The 20,290-nt window shown below is 45.5% G+C and overlaps 1 protein-coding gene across 1 annotated transcript in view; it reads left to right on the top strand.

The window, feature by feature from the left end:
• Positions 1–12,402, top strand: part of GORASP2 (golgi reassembly stacking protein 2) — a 36,666-nt gene extending 24,264 nt beyond the window's left edge. Inside the window, exons 6-10 of the mRNA XM_028124429.2 lie at positions 2,778–2,910; positions 4,840–4,963; positions 8,414–8,500; positions 9,578–9,688; positions 11,260–12,402. Coding sequence (XP_027980230.1) covers positions 2,778–2,910; positions 4,840–4,963; positions 8,414–8,500; positions 9,578–9,688; positions 11,260–11,600 — 796 coding nt within the window. The 3' untranslated portion in view covers positions 11,601–12,402. The remainder of the gene's footprint in view (positions 1–2,777; positions 2,911–4,839; positions 4,964–8,413; positions 8,501–9,577; positions 9,689–11,259) is intronic.
• The last annotated feature ends 7,888 nt before the right edge of the window (positions 12,403–20,290 follow it).

Genomic DNA, 20,290 nt, shown 5'->3' with positions numbered 1-20,290 from the left:
ACTACGGTCCTTTTCTTTACTGATCTAAGAGCGAACAGCCTTGCTTTATTTTGTTATTTTAATAAAATAGTTTGTTTTATTTTCCCAGTTCCCTTCCGCAACAGTGGGACAATACAAGTGTAACTTTCTCTAGCTGTTGGGGAAATTTCTTAGCATTTTGTGAAAACTGTTGGCTTTCAAAAATGGACAGATTGATTTCAACCAAAAATTAGACAAATTGCAACAACAATAAAAAGCAACTTAGAGGGATGCCTAGGTGGATCAGTCGGTTAAGCGTTTGCTTTCGGCTCAGGTCATGGTCCTGGGGTCCTGGGATCTAGTCCCGCATCAGGCTCCTTGCTCAGTGGGGAGCCTGCTTCTCCCTCTGCCTGCCACTCCCCCTGCTTGTGCTCTCTCTCTCTCTCTCTCTGACAAATAAGTAAAATCTAAAAAAAAAAAAACAACTTAGAAGGATTATCAAGCCAAGCAGAGAAGCAAACTGTAGAAAATCAGTTTTCCAGGACCGTTCATCAAGTCAGTTCCCTAATTTCAAAAAGCCAAAGCAAAGCATGCAGACTTAACATTGCTTCTTTAAAAGGTCTTTCAGCTTTTGGTTAAATTGTACAAGTTTTTCATTATTTTGAAAGCCTTATTTAATTGAGGAATTCTTGAGCATAAGCCATAATTATAGGAAAGCCTAGGGTTTGGACACTTTTCTAAATATTTTGTAAAAGTTCCAGCATTTGTTGGGAAGAGGATGACTTAGTTGAGGCAGGCCGGGAAGGACCCTGTTTGTTCCTAATACCTTTCCCCACACTACCTGAGAGTCTGCAGCTGACTATATGTTGCAACCAGAATGCTAGCTTGTTGCAATTTGAGAAAACAGATAGAGGTATCATCTTAAGAATCTGGACTGTCTAGAGGGGAGGGGGGTGGGGGGAGGGGTTGGCCTGGTGATGGGTATTAAGGAGGGCACGTACTGCATGGAGCACTGGGTGTTACACGAAGACAATGGATCGTGGATCACCACATCAAAAACTAATGTTATGTATGGTGATTAACATAAAATAATTAAAAAAACAAGAATCTGGACTGTCTGGGGCAATTCTTGATCAAGTTATTGTCCATTGTCCAGGTTTGTAAACACACAGAAATATGATCTTCTCAAGGCATTCAGAATTGACTCACTTCCGAGGGATTGCCTCATATAAACTAAATTTGTAGAGAAACTACTGTATTTATTAGAATGGCAGATTTTTAGTTTATAATAGAAACATTTCCCCTCTCCAGTTAGAAAATACTCAGGTCAGATTAGTATCACAAGAGTACTTGGTAAACACAGAATCAAAGTGCAAGGAAGAGATTCTGCTGATGGTGAAGTCCAACTGCAAAGAACATCACTAATTCTAATAAAAGCATTGTTTTAAAATGCCTCCCTCTGAAAGGCTGTCATTGATCAATTTAAATTATTTAATCTTTCTTCCTCTCCACCTGAGATCTAGTTCAGTGAGGATTGCAGATTTGATGGTAGAAGGGACGAAAAGTGAGCCAAGGAATAAGTAATTTTGTAATATGAAGCATCAGTGTAAAATCAGATTTGGATTAGGAAGAGCTGGAGTTGGCCACTGCTTGCTCTCCCAGCTTTTGGTGGTGGTAGTAGCCACAGAAATAACAGATACCTTGGCAGGAGAGAGGCATAGAGATAACTGTGTGTGGTCTTCTCAGAAAGTATCAGGTAGTTCGGGAGATAAAAGCAATCATGATGTAAAACTAAAGTGGAATCTGATTGTGAAGGGCCTTACCATGGTCGGAAATTTGGAAACACCTTGGGCAGTGAGACTGTGAAACACTGTACCCGTGGTGGTGGTTGGGGGGGGTCGTTGGTTCCAAACAGTAGAAACCAACTGTTGCTGTCATAAGCAAACATGAATTTATCGCTGTGGCGTTGCTCCTATAATCAGAGGAACAGCTAAAGAATCAGACATGGGAAGGGACAGGACTCAACACTGCTAGGGAGTTAGGAAGGAAATTAGCAGTTTTCATTAGGATTCTACTGAAGGGATCAAGCCATTTGTTTTTTCTGTCACTCCCAAGATTTGCAGCCGTGGGCAAGAGAGGTGGATTGGCCTCTATGGGTTATGAACCATTCATTTCTTGGTTTGGACAAGGCCCCCCCAGTGGACAGTCCCACCAGCACTGCACACAACATAGGGAAGTAATTTTCCAGAGGGAAGAAGGGCAAAGGAATATTGGGAGGCCAGCAGACTTCTATGAAAAGAAGCAGTGTGATTATGTCTTATTAAAAACATGCCTCTGGTGGCAGTGGGAGGATGAAGTAGAAGGAATCTGGATTAATTTGGATTGATTTGTGTCAGGTTCTGAAATAGAACTAGGGGCTGTGTAAATGACATCATCGTACAGAAGTACTTAGAGCTCTTCAGTGAAAAGGCTGTCATTCGTTCAGCAAATAATTATTAAGTGTCTGCCATGTGCAAGGAACTGTTATGGCAGTAAACAAAATGAGGTCTCTGCCCTCAAGGACCTTAACATTTTATTGGGGGAGACAGAAAATAATGTGCAGTGTGTTAGATGACGATAAATGCTTGAAGAAAAATAAAGGAGAGTAAGGGTAGTGTCTGTGGTGGAGAGACGGACACTTTTTTTAAAGGGTGGTCAGAAGAGACCTCTGATAGGATGACATTATTTAAAAGAATGGAAATTGGTTTTGTATTTCAAAAACTCAGAGAAATGCAAGCTGTGATTGATAACTAACTTTAAGAAAAAAAATATTTTCATAGCCTAGGATGTGGCATTGGATATGGTTATTTGCATCGAATACCAACACGCCCGTTTGAAGAAGGGAAGAAAATTTCTCTTCCAGGACAGATGACTGGTACACCTATTACTCCTCTTAAAGATGGGTTTACAGAGGTAAGATAACTACTACCGATGACATCACACAGTTTCCAGTAAAACAAATCACATGTCCGTGTGTGTGGTGGTAGCACTCATGGGGATGGGGCAGGTGAGGAGTTAAGTGCTCACCATGTTGAATTTGAAGTTCCTCTAGGATATCCAGATGGGTAGCCTATGGGTCTGGATTTCAGGAACAAGGACAAGGCTAGAGACACAGATTTGGGAATCATCAGCAAAGGGAGGGTAATTCAACCCAATGAATGGTGATAAAAATTGTCAAGGGATTGGGCCTGGGTGGGTCAGAGGAATGAGGCTGGAATCTTGAACATTCCTAATATTTAAATGGATGGGCAGAAAGGGGATCCAGCAAAGGGAGCTTGGAAGAAGTCCTAAGGGAGGACAGAGTTTCAAGAAAAAAAAGGCATGTCAACTCTGTGAGGTATTGAGAGAAGTCAGGTGAGCGGAGTGAAAAACACATGTCCTGGACAAGAGCCTTTCAGAGACTGGCGGGGTGCACATATCAGATCACCGGGGACAGAGGGCAAACAGTTGGTGATTAAGGTGACGATGAGAGCTGGTGCTTAACTATTTCAAGAAACTTAGACTGGGAAAGCAGAGCAAGATGCTGTGTGGGACTCTTATAGGATCACAGTGAGGCTTTTTAAAGAATAAGATATTTGCACAGGCTTATAGAGTTTTAAAATGTTTTCTCTGCAAGGCTCACAGGACAGTTAACTCTTGTCTGCATGAATAAGTAAAAACCAAACATCCAAAAGAAAAATGCTACCATTGTAAAGAAAGATCTGCCACCACTATCATTTTATGGTACACAGTTTGGCCATCCCCAATTCTAGAGAAAGTGAAGAGGAGCTAGAGAAGTGGAGCCTTTCCTCACTGCCCACCGCTGCCATTGGCCGATGGCCAGAGCCCATATCGTTCCATGTTTAGAGTCCTTCCGCCGTGTCTGCTGCTCCTCATCGGTGGTGTCTGCTCCAGTTAAGCCTCTGTGGGCAGTCTGAGAAGACCAGGGGGTGAAATGGCAGCTAAGGAAAAGGGCCAGAATGCAAGTTGTGTTGGAATGTGCCAGAGGGCACTGGAGCTGGCAGAAGTTGTGGAGTATCCAGAGGTGAAACCACCCATAGGATCCATGTTGACTTACTTATCCCTCTCCTACCCCGGAAGGTAGAGGTCTGGCTGCTACGTTCAGTCATTGATGAGAAAAGATAAGATGGACTCACGAGGTTAGACATCTTGAGAAGCTTCCAAGACTCCATCATGGTATTAAGACTTCGAGCTGATTTCTTCCATGAACAATGAAAGTTAGAAACTGGCTGAGAACTCAGAGAAGAGGAAAGGTGGAGGGTGGAGTAAAATGATTTGGGGACAGCTACGAAGGAGGAAAGAGTAGAATCTCCTCCTAGAACAGTGTGTGTAATGGGGAAGATGCCACGTGTCAAGAGTCTGGAAGTGATGGGATGGGGGGATGTTTAGTGTTTGGTCCTTGACATATAACAAAAATAGGAAGGAGTGTCTGAAGGCAGGAGTGCCGGGTGAAAACTTCCAACAGCTAGTATGATCAAAAAAGGTATCTGTTAAGAAAACAAATGAGCAAACAAAAAAAAAAAAGAGAGGGAAAGAGGCAATCCAAGAAACAGACTCTTAACTATAGAGAACAAACTGCTGGTCACCAGAGGGGAGGTGAGTGGGGGGATGGGTGAAATAGGTGATGGGGATTAAGGAGGGCACTTGTGATGAGCACCAGGTGTCGTATGGAGGTGTTGAATTACTACACTGTAAACCTAAAACTTTTATCACACTGTATGTTAACTAGAATTTAAATAAAAACATTTTTTAAAAAGTATCTGTAGGACCAGTGAGAGACAATATCTGTATGTTCTTTCAAGTAAACTTGAGTAATTTTTTCTTTCCTTCTTTTTTTGGCAGGTCCAGCTCTCCTCAGTTAATCCCCCATCTTTGTCACCACCAGGAACTACAGAAATTGAACAGGGTCTGTCTGGACTTTCTATCAGCTCAACTCCACCAGCTGTCAGTAATGTTCTCAGTACAGGTGTGCAGAAAAATCTATTCTCTTTTCAACCTACTTTGTTTTACATGATACTCTTTTCTGTTTCAAGCTATAGAATTTTAAAAAGTAATGCCGGTGTACTTTGAAAACTATAAATATGCTCTGCATTTAAACCTCTTCTTGGTGTATTTTAGAGTCTGGGCTTCTCTTACCGTGGACAAGTTGTAGAGTCAGGACTGTACCTTTAAATTCTGCTCAGTTGCTCTATTTACTCAACGAATGTTTGCAGTATCCCGTAGGTAGTAAACACTGGAGATACAAAAGTGAGCAAGACACCGTTCTCTTTCTGGGGGTTCAGTCTTGCTCAGGGGACACGTGCATGTCTTCCTTTTCTTATTTCTTGTTCTACCCAGTACAGTCCTTTTTTGTTTGTTTTTTTCCAACAGCTTTATTGATATATAATTCACATACCATGCGAGTCACCCATTTAAAATAGATAATTCAGTGGGATTTTTTTCCGTGTATTTGCAGAGTTGTGCAACCATCACATCAGTCAATTTCAGAACATTTCATTACCCCAAAAGAAACCCTATGCCCTATCAGTCACTCACTGTTTTTTCCCCAACCTCTCAGGCGTAGATCATTCCTAATCTTCTTTCTCTTTCTGTGGATTTGCCTAATCTAGACATTTCATGCAATACGCATGGTTTCTGTGACTGACTTCTTTCACTTAGAATAATGTTGTCAAGGTTTCATTCATGTGGTAGCATATAGTAATACTTCCTTTCTATGACTAAGTAATGTTCCATCATATGGACATGCCACATTTTATTTATCCATTTATCAGTTGTGGGACATTTAGGTTGTGTCTACTTTTTGGCTGTTAGGAATAATGCTGCTATGAACGTTTGTGTACAAGTTTTTGCATGAACCTGTGTCTTCATTTTTTTGGTTACATTCCTAGGCCTGGGATTGCTTGGTCACATGATATAGATCTTGGTATGTTGGTAGCGTTTATTTTTCCATTGCCTTTTTAAAAACCACCTTTTCTCTGATTTTGTTTCTTCATAATACCAAGAGTATATTATTACTCAGTAAATGTTGAGTAAGTGAAAGAAATACTCACATAGTTTAATTTCATTAAAACCTTTTATTCTTGAGCTCCTTTTAATATTTGTGTTCACAATTTGTTCACATTTCACTTTGTCCTGGAATGGACTTAAAATAGATGGATTCACCAAGATGCAGTTAAGGTCAACAGTATGATTTTTGCACTTGGTCTCCTCAGTTCAAATCCCAGCCCTTTTCAGAGTCTTCATTTTCATTCCCAAAGATGTGGTTTTCTAGATAAAATTTAAAACTTCAATTTTTTAGAATTAAAAATTTCAAACATAGCCTAAAGTAGACAGCATGGTATTATGAACCCCTGCCCACACACACCCAGCCCCACCAGTTTGCACTATGGTGACCTGCTTCTCTACCCTCTACTCTTTGCTGGGTTTTTTTTCCGGGCTTTTTAAAAATACAGTTTGCGTACCATAAAATTTAGTCACTGTGTATATAACTCCGTGATTTCTAGTGAATTTATGGAGTTTTGCGGTCATTGCCACAATCCAGGTTTTTCCTAGATGAAATGAAATACTTAATATCAGCAGTATTAAGTCATAGATACAGTTGGGAGGGCATTTAAAGTTTATTTCATTTGAGCGGTGTTGGAATCCTTTTTTATATTGTGATTTTTTTTTGTTAGATTCCATCAGATGGTCTTCTAGTTTATTCCTGACTAGACTTAGTATAGGTGGGCTGGTGTAACACCCGTGGCAGCAGACCGCTCAGTGTCTGAGTAACTCTCATCTTTTAGAGTAAGTGTTCCAGTGCCGTGTCAGAGCTCTTCTGACCGCTCTCTTCAAATCTCAGTTTCTTTTTGACATTTTAAATCTTCCCTCATTACATTATAGTTACACTTGCCTTAGAAGCACATGAAGTGAGATCGCTGGCCTTGTTATACAGTAGAGAAATGGCTTCTTGAATATTAAAAGACAAATGCTCAGAAGAGAGTGAAATCAACATTATCACTTTTAGAAAATCAGTTTAAAAATTGAATATTCTAGCAACATGACATGTGAGAACCCACTTTTTTTTTTGTTATTTACCTATCTTTTATTTTTAATTAAGTTGCTGCAAAGTAGCCCAATTGGTAACTGTAGAAACGTTAAAAGTGTCTTAAAAATGTATATATGTTATGGATTTGAAAATTTGGGGATTATAAAATTGTAGAAAATGAATATATCCTTTGGAAATGACATTAATCAGTATGACCTTTTCATTACACTCCCTTATGTTTCCTGTCCTCGTCACTGCTTGATTTTTCTGCAGAGAACTGATGCCATTTTACAGGCTGTGTATTTTATTTGTTCAGTATCAGTCTCCCTTTTGCTGCCCCTCATTAGAGGATAGGGAGTGACAGGGAGTGACTTGTCATTTCTTTATGCTGTAGAGTGCATCAGTGCCTAGAATAGTGTCCAGCATATAGTAGGTGCCCCCCGAAAACCTTGAGTGAATGAACATATCAGTTACCCAACTTTTTTGAGAATCTGATGAAAGCGATGGCCCCTCTTCTACTTTTACATGTCTCTAATTTCTGCAGAAAAGTAAATACATGAAAAAAATAAGTAACTATCTGAAAAGCGTTGTTTCATGCTTTTTAGGCACAATTCATTCCTGCTACCATATTTAAGCAGATTTCTGTAAGACAATCTGGAATTCATGTACATTGTTACTCCTGTTTGGACAGCAAAACCTCTCGCATGAGTAGATGGTAAACATTAAGAGATAACCTTTATTATGGAGTATCCTAAGAGTTACTTGTATTTGAAGTACATAACCTCCTCAAGCTAACATCAGTAAAAACACTTCAGAGGAGAGTCACAGAACCTATCCATTTCCTATCAAAAGGAAATGGAAATTCAGGAAGCCACGTCATTCTCTCCATCTCTGGAGGCCCACATACTCTTGTCTCTTTCAGGCCCTCTCCCCTCTCGCAGACCCCAGCATTCATGGTTTCACAGGGCATCTGCCCCCACTGCCCCCAGCAGTTCTAGGTTTATGTGGCGTCTAGTTCAGGAGCCCAGTAGAGATTGACTGGAATCCTTAAGTCCCATTTCTGAATTTCTAAAACAGTTTTCTAATCTAGCCCTGCTTACGTCAGATGTAAAACTCTTGTCCAGAGAACTTAGCTGGGGTGGGTTTGCAGAGCCTCGTACCCTGTTAGGCCAGACTCTGCTAACAGTCTTCATTAAAAGCCACAGGCAGAGTATGTAGATCAGCTAAGGCGGTGAGGCAGCCAGAAACCAGGACTGAATGAAGTCCCACGGAATGAAGGCCTTACCATGGTGGGTGGGGGAAGGGGGCTAAAGACTGTCCTAATAAAGTCTGTCCATTCTTTGTCAAGAATTTGGTAGAAGTTTTTTTAAAGATCGTGTTTTGTTTCAGGTGTCCCAACAGTACCATTACTGCCACCACAAGTAAACCAGTCCCTCACTTCTGTGCCACCAATGAACCCAGCTACTACATTACCAGGTAAGCAGCAGGGGACGAGAGATGTGTGGAGTTAGTAATAATAGCATGACCAATGTTGTGCATCTTAAAAAAAAGAAAAAGAAAAAAATCTTACACCTTTGTGGTGACTTTTTATGTCTTTTAATCTCCTTTTATCTTTGCTATAACTTTGTGATAAATGAGAGCAAATGTCAACGAGCTGTCAGTTACCAGCTGTTAGCTGCTGAGCCTCAGGCTCCTTGTCCTCAGCCAGCCACCCCTGCAATGCAGCGTGAGGTAGGAAGAAGCAGTGTGTAAAAGTTCTGTCCTTCGGGGCTTCCTTAGGGCTTTCTAGCAGTGGTTTCTGTGAACAGACATTGTGTCCTGAAAGAGAGCATTCCATATCAGGTTCTGCAGAAGCTCTAACATTAAGTTAGATGTTTGTTTATTTCTCTTAGTGTTCCTAGTGAAGACCAAATGTCTTTATCCATCAGATAACAATCAAATATTATTTCAGGGATCAAATGTACTTGCATTGTGAGAACCTTTAATTGTATGACTAAAGAGGTCATACACAGAAATATTAAGCCATTAACCAAATTTGTATACACACACACACACAATGGTGAAGAAGTGTGGTAAAATGTTGACGTGGGGAATTTGAGTGAAAGGGATATATGAGGTTTCTTTATATAAACTACTTTTGCAACTGTAAGTCTGAAGTTATTTCAGGAAAAAAAAATTCAAAAGCGGGAGGGACTATAAACCTCCGCCATCAAAGAGAAGTTGAGTTTCATTTACTCCTGCACTTGCTGAGCCACATTAGCCCTTTCTCCACAGCACTCAGGCCGTTGTCATTCTGGCTCTCAGGTCTGGAAGTACTCAGATGGGTTTTAACCCTTACCTACTCCGCCACCTAATCGCGTAGGTACAGAAAGACGGTTCGCTGAAGTAAGCTGTTTCACTCTTGTTGTTAATGTTAGGACACAAAGCTGCCGCCCAGTACGTGGACTTCTGGTGTTCTCGCTTTGAAGCTGGTAGTAGTTGTTTCAGAACACAAAGATGGAATGTTTTCCCCAGAGCAAGTGGTTTACCTTTTGTTCTCTGCCTTCTCTCTAGGTCTGATGCCTTTACCAGCGGGACTACCTAACCTGCCTGCCCTCCCCAACCTCAACCTCCCCACACCGCACGTCATGCCAGGCGTCAGCTTACCGGAACTCGTGAACCCGGGTATGTTGCCCATCCTGCCTTCCTAGGACTCTGGCTAATAAAAAGCTTTTATCCAGGAAAGCAGATCCTCTGTTGCAGTTTTTTCCAGAAAGGGCAGATCGGTTGAACAGATTCCAGCTGCTTCTAATAAATATTAATCTTTTTTACTTAAAAAGTTTAAAAAAGAAGAGGAAGAAGAAGATTTTTGTGATTCTCCTCTGCTTGGCTGCCTCTCCTCCATTTTCCTCTCCTTGCACACCGACAGCCCGAGTACCATAAGGGCCAGTTGCAGAAATAGAGAACGGTGTCACGGCGCTGCCATAACTGACTTGGATGGAGTTCACCTCCCCAGTGGAGGTGAATGAACTCCCCGCCATTCTTCTGGTGCGGGCGACTGCCACCAGTGGTGCTTGTTTTGAGTAGCCAGGCCCAGGACCTTGGGCTGTGAAACCCTCATCCTTGCTCAGCCGGCTGCGTTTGTTATTTGATAAATATTCTCTGTTACTAACAGATGTTTTTATAATAAGAACTGTTGGGATTTTAGCTACAAATAGTTAAGCTAGCCGATATTCAAAGCACTTCCGCTCCAATTTTATGCGCTGATGGGAATGAAGCAGCAGAGTGTCCCACAAACCTGGTCTTCTAGTTAATGATTACCCACATCGCCTTTAACTCTGAGATAGCCACAGGTCAGGGCTATTAATTTCTGATTTCCGTACTGAGGCTTATGAGTGTGCGCTGCCATGTTTCTGTCTAGGTCATAATGGCCGGCTGTACCCCCTCTGGGTGTATTCATCACCTGTCTGCATTAACCCATTCGCTTTCCAGCGCAGCGGTTTGAAAACAAAGGAAGACTGTAAACTCTAACGCTTTACCTATCTTAGCACTTCCGTTGTTTTTTCTTTTAGGCCCTGTATTCTTGGCTTCTTCCGCCCTTTTCCCAAATTAACAGACTCTAAGAGCATTGAAGGTTTCACCAGCCCAGTGGTTGCTCTGAACGTGTTGTACATTCTCCCTTCCCTTGTTTCTTAAAGAAGTAATACTCTCTTCATTCTGCATTTTGAAATCATCACAGTAAACACACCAAGTGTAATGGTTACCAGTCGCAGGGCTTGAACAGAGGCTAGGGACTTAAGGTGAGGCTAATGCGGGGCAGGGGCTCTACGACAAGCCCCTCCCTTCCTCGGCCTTCACCGGAGGGCTGACCCCCTCTTCTCTCCCTGTTGTCTGTCCGGAGGGCGGCTCTGACTCGGGCTTGCAGCTTGCTGGGGGAATGGGAGCCCCTCCCCCTTCCCCCTCCAACGCTAGTGTAGCTGCGTGTCCTGAGCGGGAGAAGCCTTTCTTCTCTGAACTGGCTGAGTCACACGGAGGTTTTGGAGTCTAGAAGCCCGGAACCTTTCCTCCTGGCCAGCTGGTCTGGCCATGGGTACTTACCTCCATCCTGCTTCCACCTGACCATCAGTGGGGCTTGTGCTGTGTGTTGCCCTTCCTCAGCTTCACTGTCCTAGTGAAATGCAAATACGTCCATGTGAGGATGACTGCTGCGTTTTTAGTGCTGGGAGGATGTGTGACCTCTGCCATTTTTGTCCTAGGTTTGCCACCTCTTCCTTCTTTGCCTCCCCGAAACGTACCTGGCCTTGCATCTCTCCCCATGCCATCCGAGTTCCTCCCGTCATTCCCTTTGGTTCCCGAGGTGTCTTCTGCAGCAAGCCCGGGGGAGCTGCTCTCCTCTCTCCCACCCGCCGGCAGCCCACCCTCCGACCCTGTCACGACCACTGCAAGGGCAGACGCTGCCTCCGCACCCGCTGTGGATGTGACGCCCCTCACTCCCAAGGCCCCCACCACTGTTGAGGACAGAGTCTGCGAACCCACCCCGGCCAACGAGAAGCCTGTCTCTGCGGTTACGGATGCGAGTGCCTCCGAGTCACCCTAGCTTTGAACCTGTCTTCGGAGTCGGCGTGGTGGGCTTATTTACCCACGGAAGCGTGTCTGGAAATGCAAACTATCATTAATTTCATACTAGTTTGTACTGTATCTGTAGGCATCCTGTAAATAATTCTAAGGGGAAAACTAAGGAAGAGGGCGTGGGCTTGTATCCTGCCAAGTCGGGGTGGGGCTCACAGGCTGGGGAGGGAAATGTCGGAGAGTGCTTGTATTTTAAAGCAACCAAAAAGAATTCTAAGAGGGGCTTGCTGCCAGGTTTCCACTGCCATTCTTGGGGGGTATACATCTTCGGGAAAGGTGGTGACGGGGCATCCACTAGGCTCCCTGTCCCCCTGCTGCTCCTTCTGTAAGTAAATGAAATATTTTATGCCTGGTACTCACACGCAACATTTCTTGTATTTTGTAAATCGTTTTTGAGAATGCAGACCACCTCACTAAATCGTGAAAGGAAAAGCTGTTTTACTTTTGGTGTCTGTGAGTCACAGCTCTCAAAAGGTTTACACGAAAATTCCAACTAAAGATGTTTGGTAGAGTTACACAGTGTGTGCTACTAATTGAACATCTTTTTACTCAGCCTGTACCCAGATCTTTGTTCAGAGCGCTCAGCATTAATGAGACAGCGTTTTGTGGCTGCTGCCGTTGCTTTATACACCCACCACGAAGTGGCATTTAGAAAGAGGGGAAGGAGGTGTTGCACAGTGTTAAGCCTGAAGGTGGCACTTTGTGGCTACTTACTATAGCCCCGCCGGGAAGCACAGACTCAGCAATAAACCACGGTAATTTTACTGCTCTTCTTGTGGCGCGTTTAATGCGAGTAACCACCACGTGTGCCCTCGTACCTCCCCGTGCGTTGCACACCTGTAATGTGATTCCTCATGTCTTATGTTTGCTTTTCCCTAAGTTTTCGAAGAGAGATGGTAAGTTAAGTGGAATTGATTTATTGAATGAAATTAAATGCATATTATATCTGTTTTTTAAATAAGACAAAAGAGGTTCATTGATTCTTGGCCTGGTAGTAGCATGACTGTTGCTAAGGGAGCAGCACATGTGCTTGAGCTTCACCTCCTCAGCCAGAAACTAGACTTAGCAGCACTGACCTAGTGCATCTAATAGAGGGCCCCGCACCAGCTGACGTTCAGGTCCTATCCATTTCTGGAGCCAGGTTTGTACTTAAAGCTAAATGGTAAAAGAAGGCTCTAGCTCTGAGCCTTGCTTCTTCTGTTTGCATTGTAAACATTTCTAGAATATTTTTCTCAGCTAACAATCCCGTTTTTTGAAAAAGAGCTTGTAACAGGTAGGGAGAATATTCACAAGCATATTTACATGTTACAATTTTTTACTTTCCAGGATAGGGGGTTGAGCAAGTTGTTATTGCATTCTAAAAGATGCTCATGTTTTTAAAAAATGTCAAGGAAATACCTTAGTGGAAAGCAAGTAAATACGTTTTAAACTTTAAAAATGATTTAAAAAGGAAAACAAAAACAGTTATTCCAGTGCAGTGATTATTTAACTCTTATGAGGTCAGAGTTCTCATTTGAGAATGATGACAGTCCTGGGCCATCTTCCCAGGAAAATGTCCATAAGCATATCTAAAACACTAAGCTCGGGGGAGGGAGGGATTCTTAGCACTCGTTTGGAAGATGGGCACACACATGGCCTGTGTTGGCTCACTGGATCTTCCTGAGGCGCAAAACACTTATTTTAGATATTCTCTGCTTCCTTCAGAAAAACCAGTCTCAGTGTTATATAGACAGGAGTAGATCCTGCACTGGGGCCAGAAACACAGATGTAAAACATAGTGTCCCTGCCAGGAGGCCACTTAACTGTGGCCGTGTCAGGGAGGGAGCCTGGGGCGATCAGTTCTCGGGGCCCTCCAGAGTAAGTGCTCTAACCACAGCAAGGGCTTTCTGGCCAGCCCATGCAGGGAGGATCACACGCAGTCAGAGTGACCTTTGAACCCCCTCTGTCACTCTGTCCCTAAGTGCACACATGGGAGACATGAGGCAGTGATAGGGGAGGACATTAGTTTGGAATAAACTCCATTATCACAAATATTGCAAAAATAATGGTGACTTAAATAGAGTCTATTTCTCCCGTGTTCAGACAGCCCGTTGGAGGTAGTCGGGCAGAGGCAGGACTGGTCCGTGGCGGCGTCTTGAGACCAGCTCCCGTCTGGAGTTCTACAGGGTCCACTTTCCATTTCCATGGTCATCCCATGGACCAGGGTGGCAGCTGCAGTCCCAGCCAGGCCATCTGGTTCCAGCCAGACGAAGAGAAAGGTACATTCCCCTTCCCTTTGGGGACAGTTCAGAGCAGTTTCGTGTCACACCCAGTACCGTGGCTTACATCCTTCTGGCCAGTGCGGAGCTACGTGGCCACTTCTAGCTAGACCGAGGTAGAGAAGTGAAGTCTTCATCCGGCCGCGTGCTCCGCCATCACTGAGGAGGGAGAGCAACCAGTGAGGCCCAGTGAGCAGCCCTGCCGCACGCCGTGCAGTGGGACTGAGCCCTCGGCGCGGCCCACGCGCGGCAACACCGTTTGCACCAAGATTTGGTGGAGCCAGAAGAGGCAGTGTGGTGAGGGTGCCGGAGAGTTGGATGGGAAGGTTTCAGAGAGACTACATTTGACATGAAGAATTACTTAGGCAAAGGGGGAGAGGGGGCAGAGACCTTCTAGGTTAGGAATGGCAAGGAATAGAATGCACAGGGCCCTGAGGGCCAGGCCGGGGAGTGGGGGCTTTGTCTTAAAAACAGGAGTCACTGAAGGAACTCTTGTGGGGGACAGGCTCAGATCTGCCTGTGAGAAAGCCTGTCTCGCAGCGGGGAGACTGGAAGGGGCTGCACAGTCCCTCCGGGGGCCACCAACCCAGAAATGAGCGAAAAGAAAGGAAGAGCTTCAGGGCAGACAGAAGAAATAGACTTGCAGCTGTCATCCAGAGGTCACTCTTTTTTAAGGATCTTTTTAAAGCTTGATTTGAGAGAGAAAGAGCCAAGGGGTTGAAGGGAATAGAGGAGGAGAGAGAGAGAGGATCTTAAGCAGGCTCTGCGCTCAGCCCGGAGCCCAGCGTGGGGCTCCATCTCATGACCCTGAGATCATGACCTGAGCTGAAACCAAGAGCCTTAACACTTAACTGCCTGAGCCACCCAGGCACCCCATCCAGAGTCCCCTTCGGCAGCTAAGACGGAGTGCAATGATGATTCACCCTTCCCCTTTGGTTTTTGTTCCTGTTTTATTCTTAGTCCATTATTAAGCACACTTACCAAGAACAGCGAGGTTTAGCTTATTTCCTGACAATTGAAAAAGAAAGGAAATGAAAAAGGCCTTCCTTCTTTGTGAGACACCAGCTAATGTTCAGGGACGGGCTCTGCCTTGGCCTGAAGGTGGAGGCCTTCCCTTTAATTATCTAACCACTCACTCCCACTGCAGTTGCAGTCACCTCAATTAGAATATGATTCCTGGGACCTTGGAGTTTTAAGAAGCTTCCCAGGGGATGGGAACCACTGAACACTGACATTTCTCTTCCACACTGAACCTGTCCCCTCCTTGGCTCCCATTAGCACCTACCCATACCTCCTCCTAGGTGGTCATTGAATCAGGCTATTCCAGAACTTGGGGAGGTAAGACAACACAAAGGTCATTGTCTACTAAGACATTTTACCACTTAGCAAAGAGTATGTGTTAAGAGACTATTTATTGCTTTTATTTATTTTATTGCTGATACTTTTTGCATGAGATCTAGGAAGGACAGCTTCCCATATTGCTCACCAATGTGTTCCTTTATAGCCTTCTTGCATATGAGCCAGTTTGATTAAATAGAAGGATGGGGGATTAACGCCAAGGCCAGTTACTCAAGCAGCAGAACCACAGGCCAGTGGAAGAGCAGGTGGGCCCGCTCTCAGGCTGGTAGCATCCTGGGCACTGGAAACCATCCACTGGTGGAGGTGGGCCCCCAAGGACTTTAAGTGTTCTGAGTTGAGGTTGCACAATATTTTCTGGCAATAGATAAAAACAGGCCCCTGTTCCACAAAGGCCACTGGGACTCAAGATAACAGTATGTGCTCACTGCTGGTGGGGTGAATAAAGAAGCAAAGATGGGTGCTTGGCTGGCTCAATCGGCGGAGTATGCAACTCTTGATCTTGGGGTCTTCAGATCGAATTCCACATCGGGTGTAGAGATTACTTACAAAAATAACGCTTGGTTTTCTTGAAAAAAACAAATGGGGCGCCTGGGTGGCTCTGTGGGGCGTCTGCCTTCAGCTCAGGTCATGATCCCAGGGTCCTGGGATTGAGCCCCACATCGGGCCCCCTGCTCAGCGGGGAGCCTGCTTCTCCCTCTCCCTCTCCCTCTGCCTCTCCCTCTGCCACTCCCCCTGCTTGTGCTTTCTCTCTGTGTCTAATAAAATATTTTTAAAAATTAAAATAAAAAAAAGGAGCAAGTTGCTGAGCCAGCCAGGACAATCTGTTAGGTGAATAAGAGGTAGCAAACTGGTTTCCCTCCCAGACATGGTTCCTTTGAACCGGCCTATATATATTTTAAAATGTGAATTAATTGCCAACATTAAAAATAACATTTCACATAAATCCAGATTTCTGGTTTCTCAAGTCCCAAGATCTGGGAACACTGAGTAAATCCTCAGTCCCACAAGGAAACGGGCCCCCGTGAGGCTAAACCCTTCAGTTGGCCATGGTCCTCACCTAGCCCACTGGTCTCTGCCACCTGCCTGACCCACAGGCGTCTGAATTTTGCAGTGTCTCAAGTATTATCTTGGAAGGGATGGGTAAGAAACTGGAAGCTTCAAGAAGTTAGATGGTCCAGAGCCCAGGGGATCCAGGATCAGAAAACAAGATGCTTCTGGGGCACCTGGGTGGCTTAGTTCGTTGAGCCTCTGACTCTTGATTTTGGCTCAGGTCATGATCTCAGGTTTGTGAGATTGAGTCCCATGTCAGGCTCACGCTGGCGTGGAATCTGCTTGAGATTCTCTTCCTCTGCCCCTTCCTCCCCTCTCTCTCTCCCTCACTGTCAAAAAAAAAGATTCTTCATGGACTTGATTATTTTGGGTCCATGAGTCCTGGTGGAATGGACACTAAGGTTTAGGAAATTTGAAGCAGTCCTGTAAACTATAATAAACTTGAGGGAGAAATGGGCCTGGACAGTGACTGGGACAGTGACAGGGATTTGGGTTTCACCAGCTTCTTCCTGAAGCTAATTTTGGAACCCCAAGCCTATTATTTAACCTTAACAACCAACTCTTGGAATTCATGGTCGGTTCTCTTAAAAAACAAAAGTTTTTATTTATTTGAGATAGAGCGAGAGTGAGCAAGCGCGTGAGCGAGAGAGCACAAGCGGTGGGGAGTGGCAGAGGGAGAGGGAGAAGCAGGCTCTCCACTGAGCTGGGAGCCTGACACAGGGCTCGATCCCGGGACCCTGGGGTCATGACCCAAGTGGAAGGCAGATGCTCAACTGAGCCACCTAGGCACCCCTCAGTTCTCTTTCTTAGGTACCAAAGAGTGGGTTCTAAGAAGTCCTGAGTTTCTGAATGGCTTGCTTGCCCTCTACTCTCTATGGCCTCAAATCCTGGTGCGAGGAAAGTGGCTCACATCTGCCCAGCTCTGACCAGGCTGGCCTGGCTTGAGACTGAAACTAGTAAGTCTGCCTGAGGTTGTGGGGGAAGCATCTTGGAGAAGCATTTGAATTAGAGGGTCTGGTGGTGGGGTTATGGGAACTTTTCATTTCTTCTCTTACACGTGAGTATTGCCAGAATCTTTAAAACCACATTTGAATTACTTTTTAGTCAACAAAAACAATAGGATCATTTCCAGGTAGGGGAGAAATGGAAGACTTATGGAACCCGGGCTGCCTAGTCTGGAGGGTGAGGGGCTGGTGATCTCCAGCAGCATTTAAAAGGACTCTATGGCCAGTCATATACATAAGGGGCTCTCTATTAAGAAATCTCTTAACATTGGTCCTAGGTTAGAATTATCAGCTACATTGGCCTTAATAGACTTGCACTGTGACTGATCTACAATGTTGTGTGTGTAAATCAGTTTGGCCAGAAATGTTCCTATATTCTAAATGTTCAGACAGCTGTGTTGAGCAGAGAGTCCCAAAGACTCGGCAAGAGTCCACGTTGTTTTGGCATTTAGATCTCTGGAAATAATGTTAGCTGTCAGATACATGAAGCATACACCCTTCTAACATTGTTTCATTTGAGATCAGCAGCTGAACAACCTGTGTGCCTGTGGGCAGTGGAGAACATAAATGTGAGAACATGCTCTGTTTTGTTAGGGAGCTGAAACAGGCTTCTGTTGCATGAGTCCAGGGGCTCAGAGTTCATTTAGTAAACAAGGCATTTACCCACCTTGATCTCTGCTAAGTTTTTGTTTTTGTTTTCCTGGGATGACCAGAAATAAGGACATGAAAACTCAATAGGCAATGAAATTCATTTTTCCAAATTGAGATCTCTACTAGGCAAATAGTATATATAATCTAAGGGGAAAAACACAACCCACAGGGGTCTTTGACACCCTGATGTTGCTTTGTTCCAGGAGAGGATAAGTGAGGGTTGATTGTACTTGGAACATGGAAACTGGCAGAAGAGAGGGAAAAGAGGAGGGGGCCTTGGGCAAGCACAGATTCTGGACTTGATCACATGGACCCGTGTTGCAGAGTGTGACACATGAGGAAATTTTTATTTTCTAATTTTAATACCTATATATCTAACATATATTGAAAAAATAGAGTTGTTTTGGATAAGGCTTAAGTAGCTTCCTTTACAAATAAATTTTAGTGAGAAAAAGGAATCAACTTAAAGAGAAGTATTAACTTGACAGCAGGTGCCAGGAGCCACGTTGGGCGAGTTTTCTTATTCTCCCAGGGCATCCCAGCAAGTGGCACTGATACCTCCACTTAACAGTTCAGAAACCTTCTCCAGTTCGCACAGCAGGAAGGCTATGGTGTAGGCGCTGACTCCCGGTAGGTCTGTCCGGTCCCAAGCCTGTTTTGTCCCCACACGGCAGGAGACCGCGGTGCCCAGCATTGACTTTGGCCCTGGGACTCGTGTTCGCTTCACCACCCACGTGGAGACGGAGCCCGGCCCGCAGTGCGCGCTGCGGCCACCAGGTGGCGCCGCGAGCCTGGGAGAGCCGCGTAGCGTCGGAGGCCGCGGGGTCTCCGGGCCGGCCTCGCAGGGCTCCTGGGCGGGGCTGGGGCATGGCGGAGCGGCCCCAAGGGTGGGGGCGCTTGTTGCTCGTTGGAAAAGGGTTCTGGGACATAGTCCCCCGCTTCCCTTCCAGCGCAGACGTTTATCTGGATGGAGATGCAGAAAAGCCTGGGTGCATTCTCCAAAAGGAGCCTTCAAAACAATTTTAAAGTAAAAAATGTCAACCTCAGGATTGTTAGGACAAAAATGAAAAGCCCTTCAGATGTTTGTGAACCCCTCAGATACTTCAAGAAACATCGGGAGTCTGAGTACCTGGTGCGGGAGGAGGGTGCGGGGGGGTCTTGCTTCCCACCATTCCTACCTCCTCTCTCCCTACACCCACCCCCTCCTCTTAGCTCCCCAAGCCGAGGTTGATAGAGCCTGGCTGCGGCAGGCCCACCTGCGCCTCGGTGGGCAAGCCGGGCTCGAGGCCTCGCCCCGGGCTGGGTGCTTCCACCTCTGCCTGATACCCCCACAGCTGCGGGAGGCCAATATTCCCGCTTCACAGGCAGGCCCCGGCGCACCTAAGTGGGGCAGCTGGGTTTGGACCCAGGTGTCTGCAGGGCCGAAGACATTCCACCACACCGCTTGTAAGTTAGCAATTTAGTATCGAGTGTGAAGCGTATAAGGGACGGAGAGCGCGGAAGCAGGAACCTTCCATCTGGGGAGGCTGAGAGACGGCTGGAGCTGCCCGGAGCGGCACTGCGGGCGGGGGCGCCGGCATCCGCAGCCACAGGAGGTACGTAGCGCCCGGCGTGTTCTGGAACCTATGGATTGCTGCGGGCGGCTGGAATGTGCAGGGGGCAGCAGTGGCAGCAGCTGCAGCTGGTGGGGTGGGGTGGGGTGGGGGTGGGGGGGTTCAGGGCCAGATCATGAACGGCCTTGGATGCCATGCCAAGGAGCTTAGAGCGTACCGTGATGGCGAGTTGATAAAGGGTCTTTTGTTTTATTTCGGTTTTGGCAGGGAAGTAAAGAGCTTGCCCTTTATAAAGATCAGTGGTTTTGAAAATCGTTTTTAGCAAGCAGATAGCCTTTTGAAAATGAGATATCCTATGGAACATAGACTTAAAAGCCAGATCAAGGTGTAGCTGCCGGCTACCTCTGAGCAGGAGGAAGAGGCATGGCACCCCTGGGGAAGGCGGCCACAGTCACCCCAGAACAGGGGATGCGCCAGGGAAACTTTAGGATCTTATCCCCAAAGGAACTTAAGCCCAGAGAAAGTGCAGTGATGCCCCTGCCAATCCACTCCATTTCGTACCCCTAGTACCCTGCTTTTAGCTGTGGCTGGGGAGCACAGCACCTTCAGCTTCTCCTGGTCTTGGAGAGGTCTGGAAAGAGCCAGAAGCCCATGGGCTGAGCCCTCCTGCTCTTCTCCACCCAAGGCCGTCCTTTCTGCCTGGACTGAGAAAAGCAACTCACCCTCCAATGCTTCTCAACTCTGGTTGCTTTAAAAAACAAAAACAAACAAAAAAACCTGCTG

Source organism: Eumetopias jubatus, unplaced genomic scaffold, assembly GCF_037043125.1.
Source record: "Eumetopias jubatus isolate StellerSeaLion01/CBP00866 unplaced genomic scaffold, mEumJub1_p1.0 scaffold_3, whole genome shotgun sequence".
Classification (NCBI taxonomy): Eukaryota; Metazoa; Chordata; class Mammalia; order Carnivora; family Otariidae; genus Eumetopias; species Eumetopias jubatus.
Note: the sequence above shows the minus strand (reverse complement) of the source record. Positions and strands in the feature narration are given on the sequence as shown.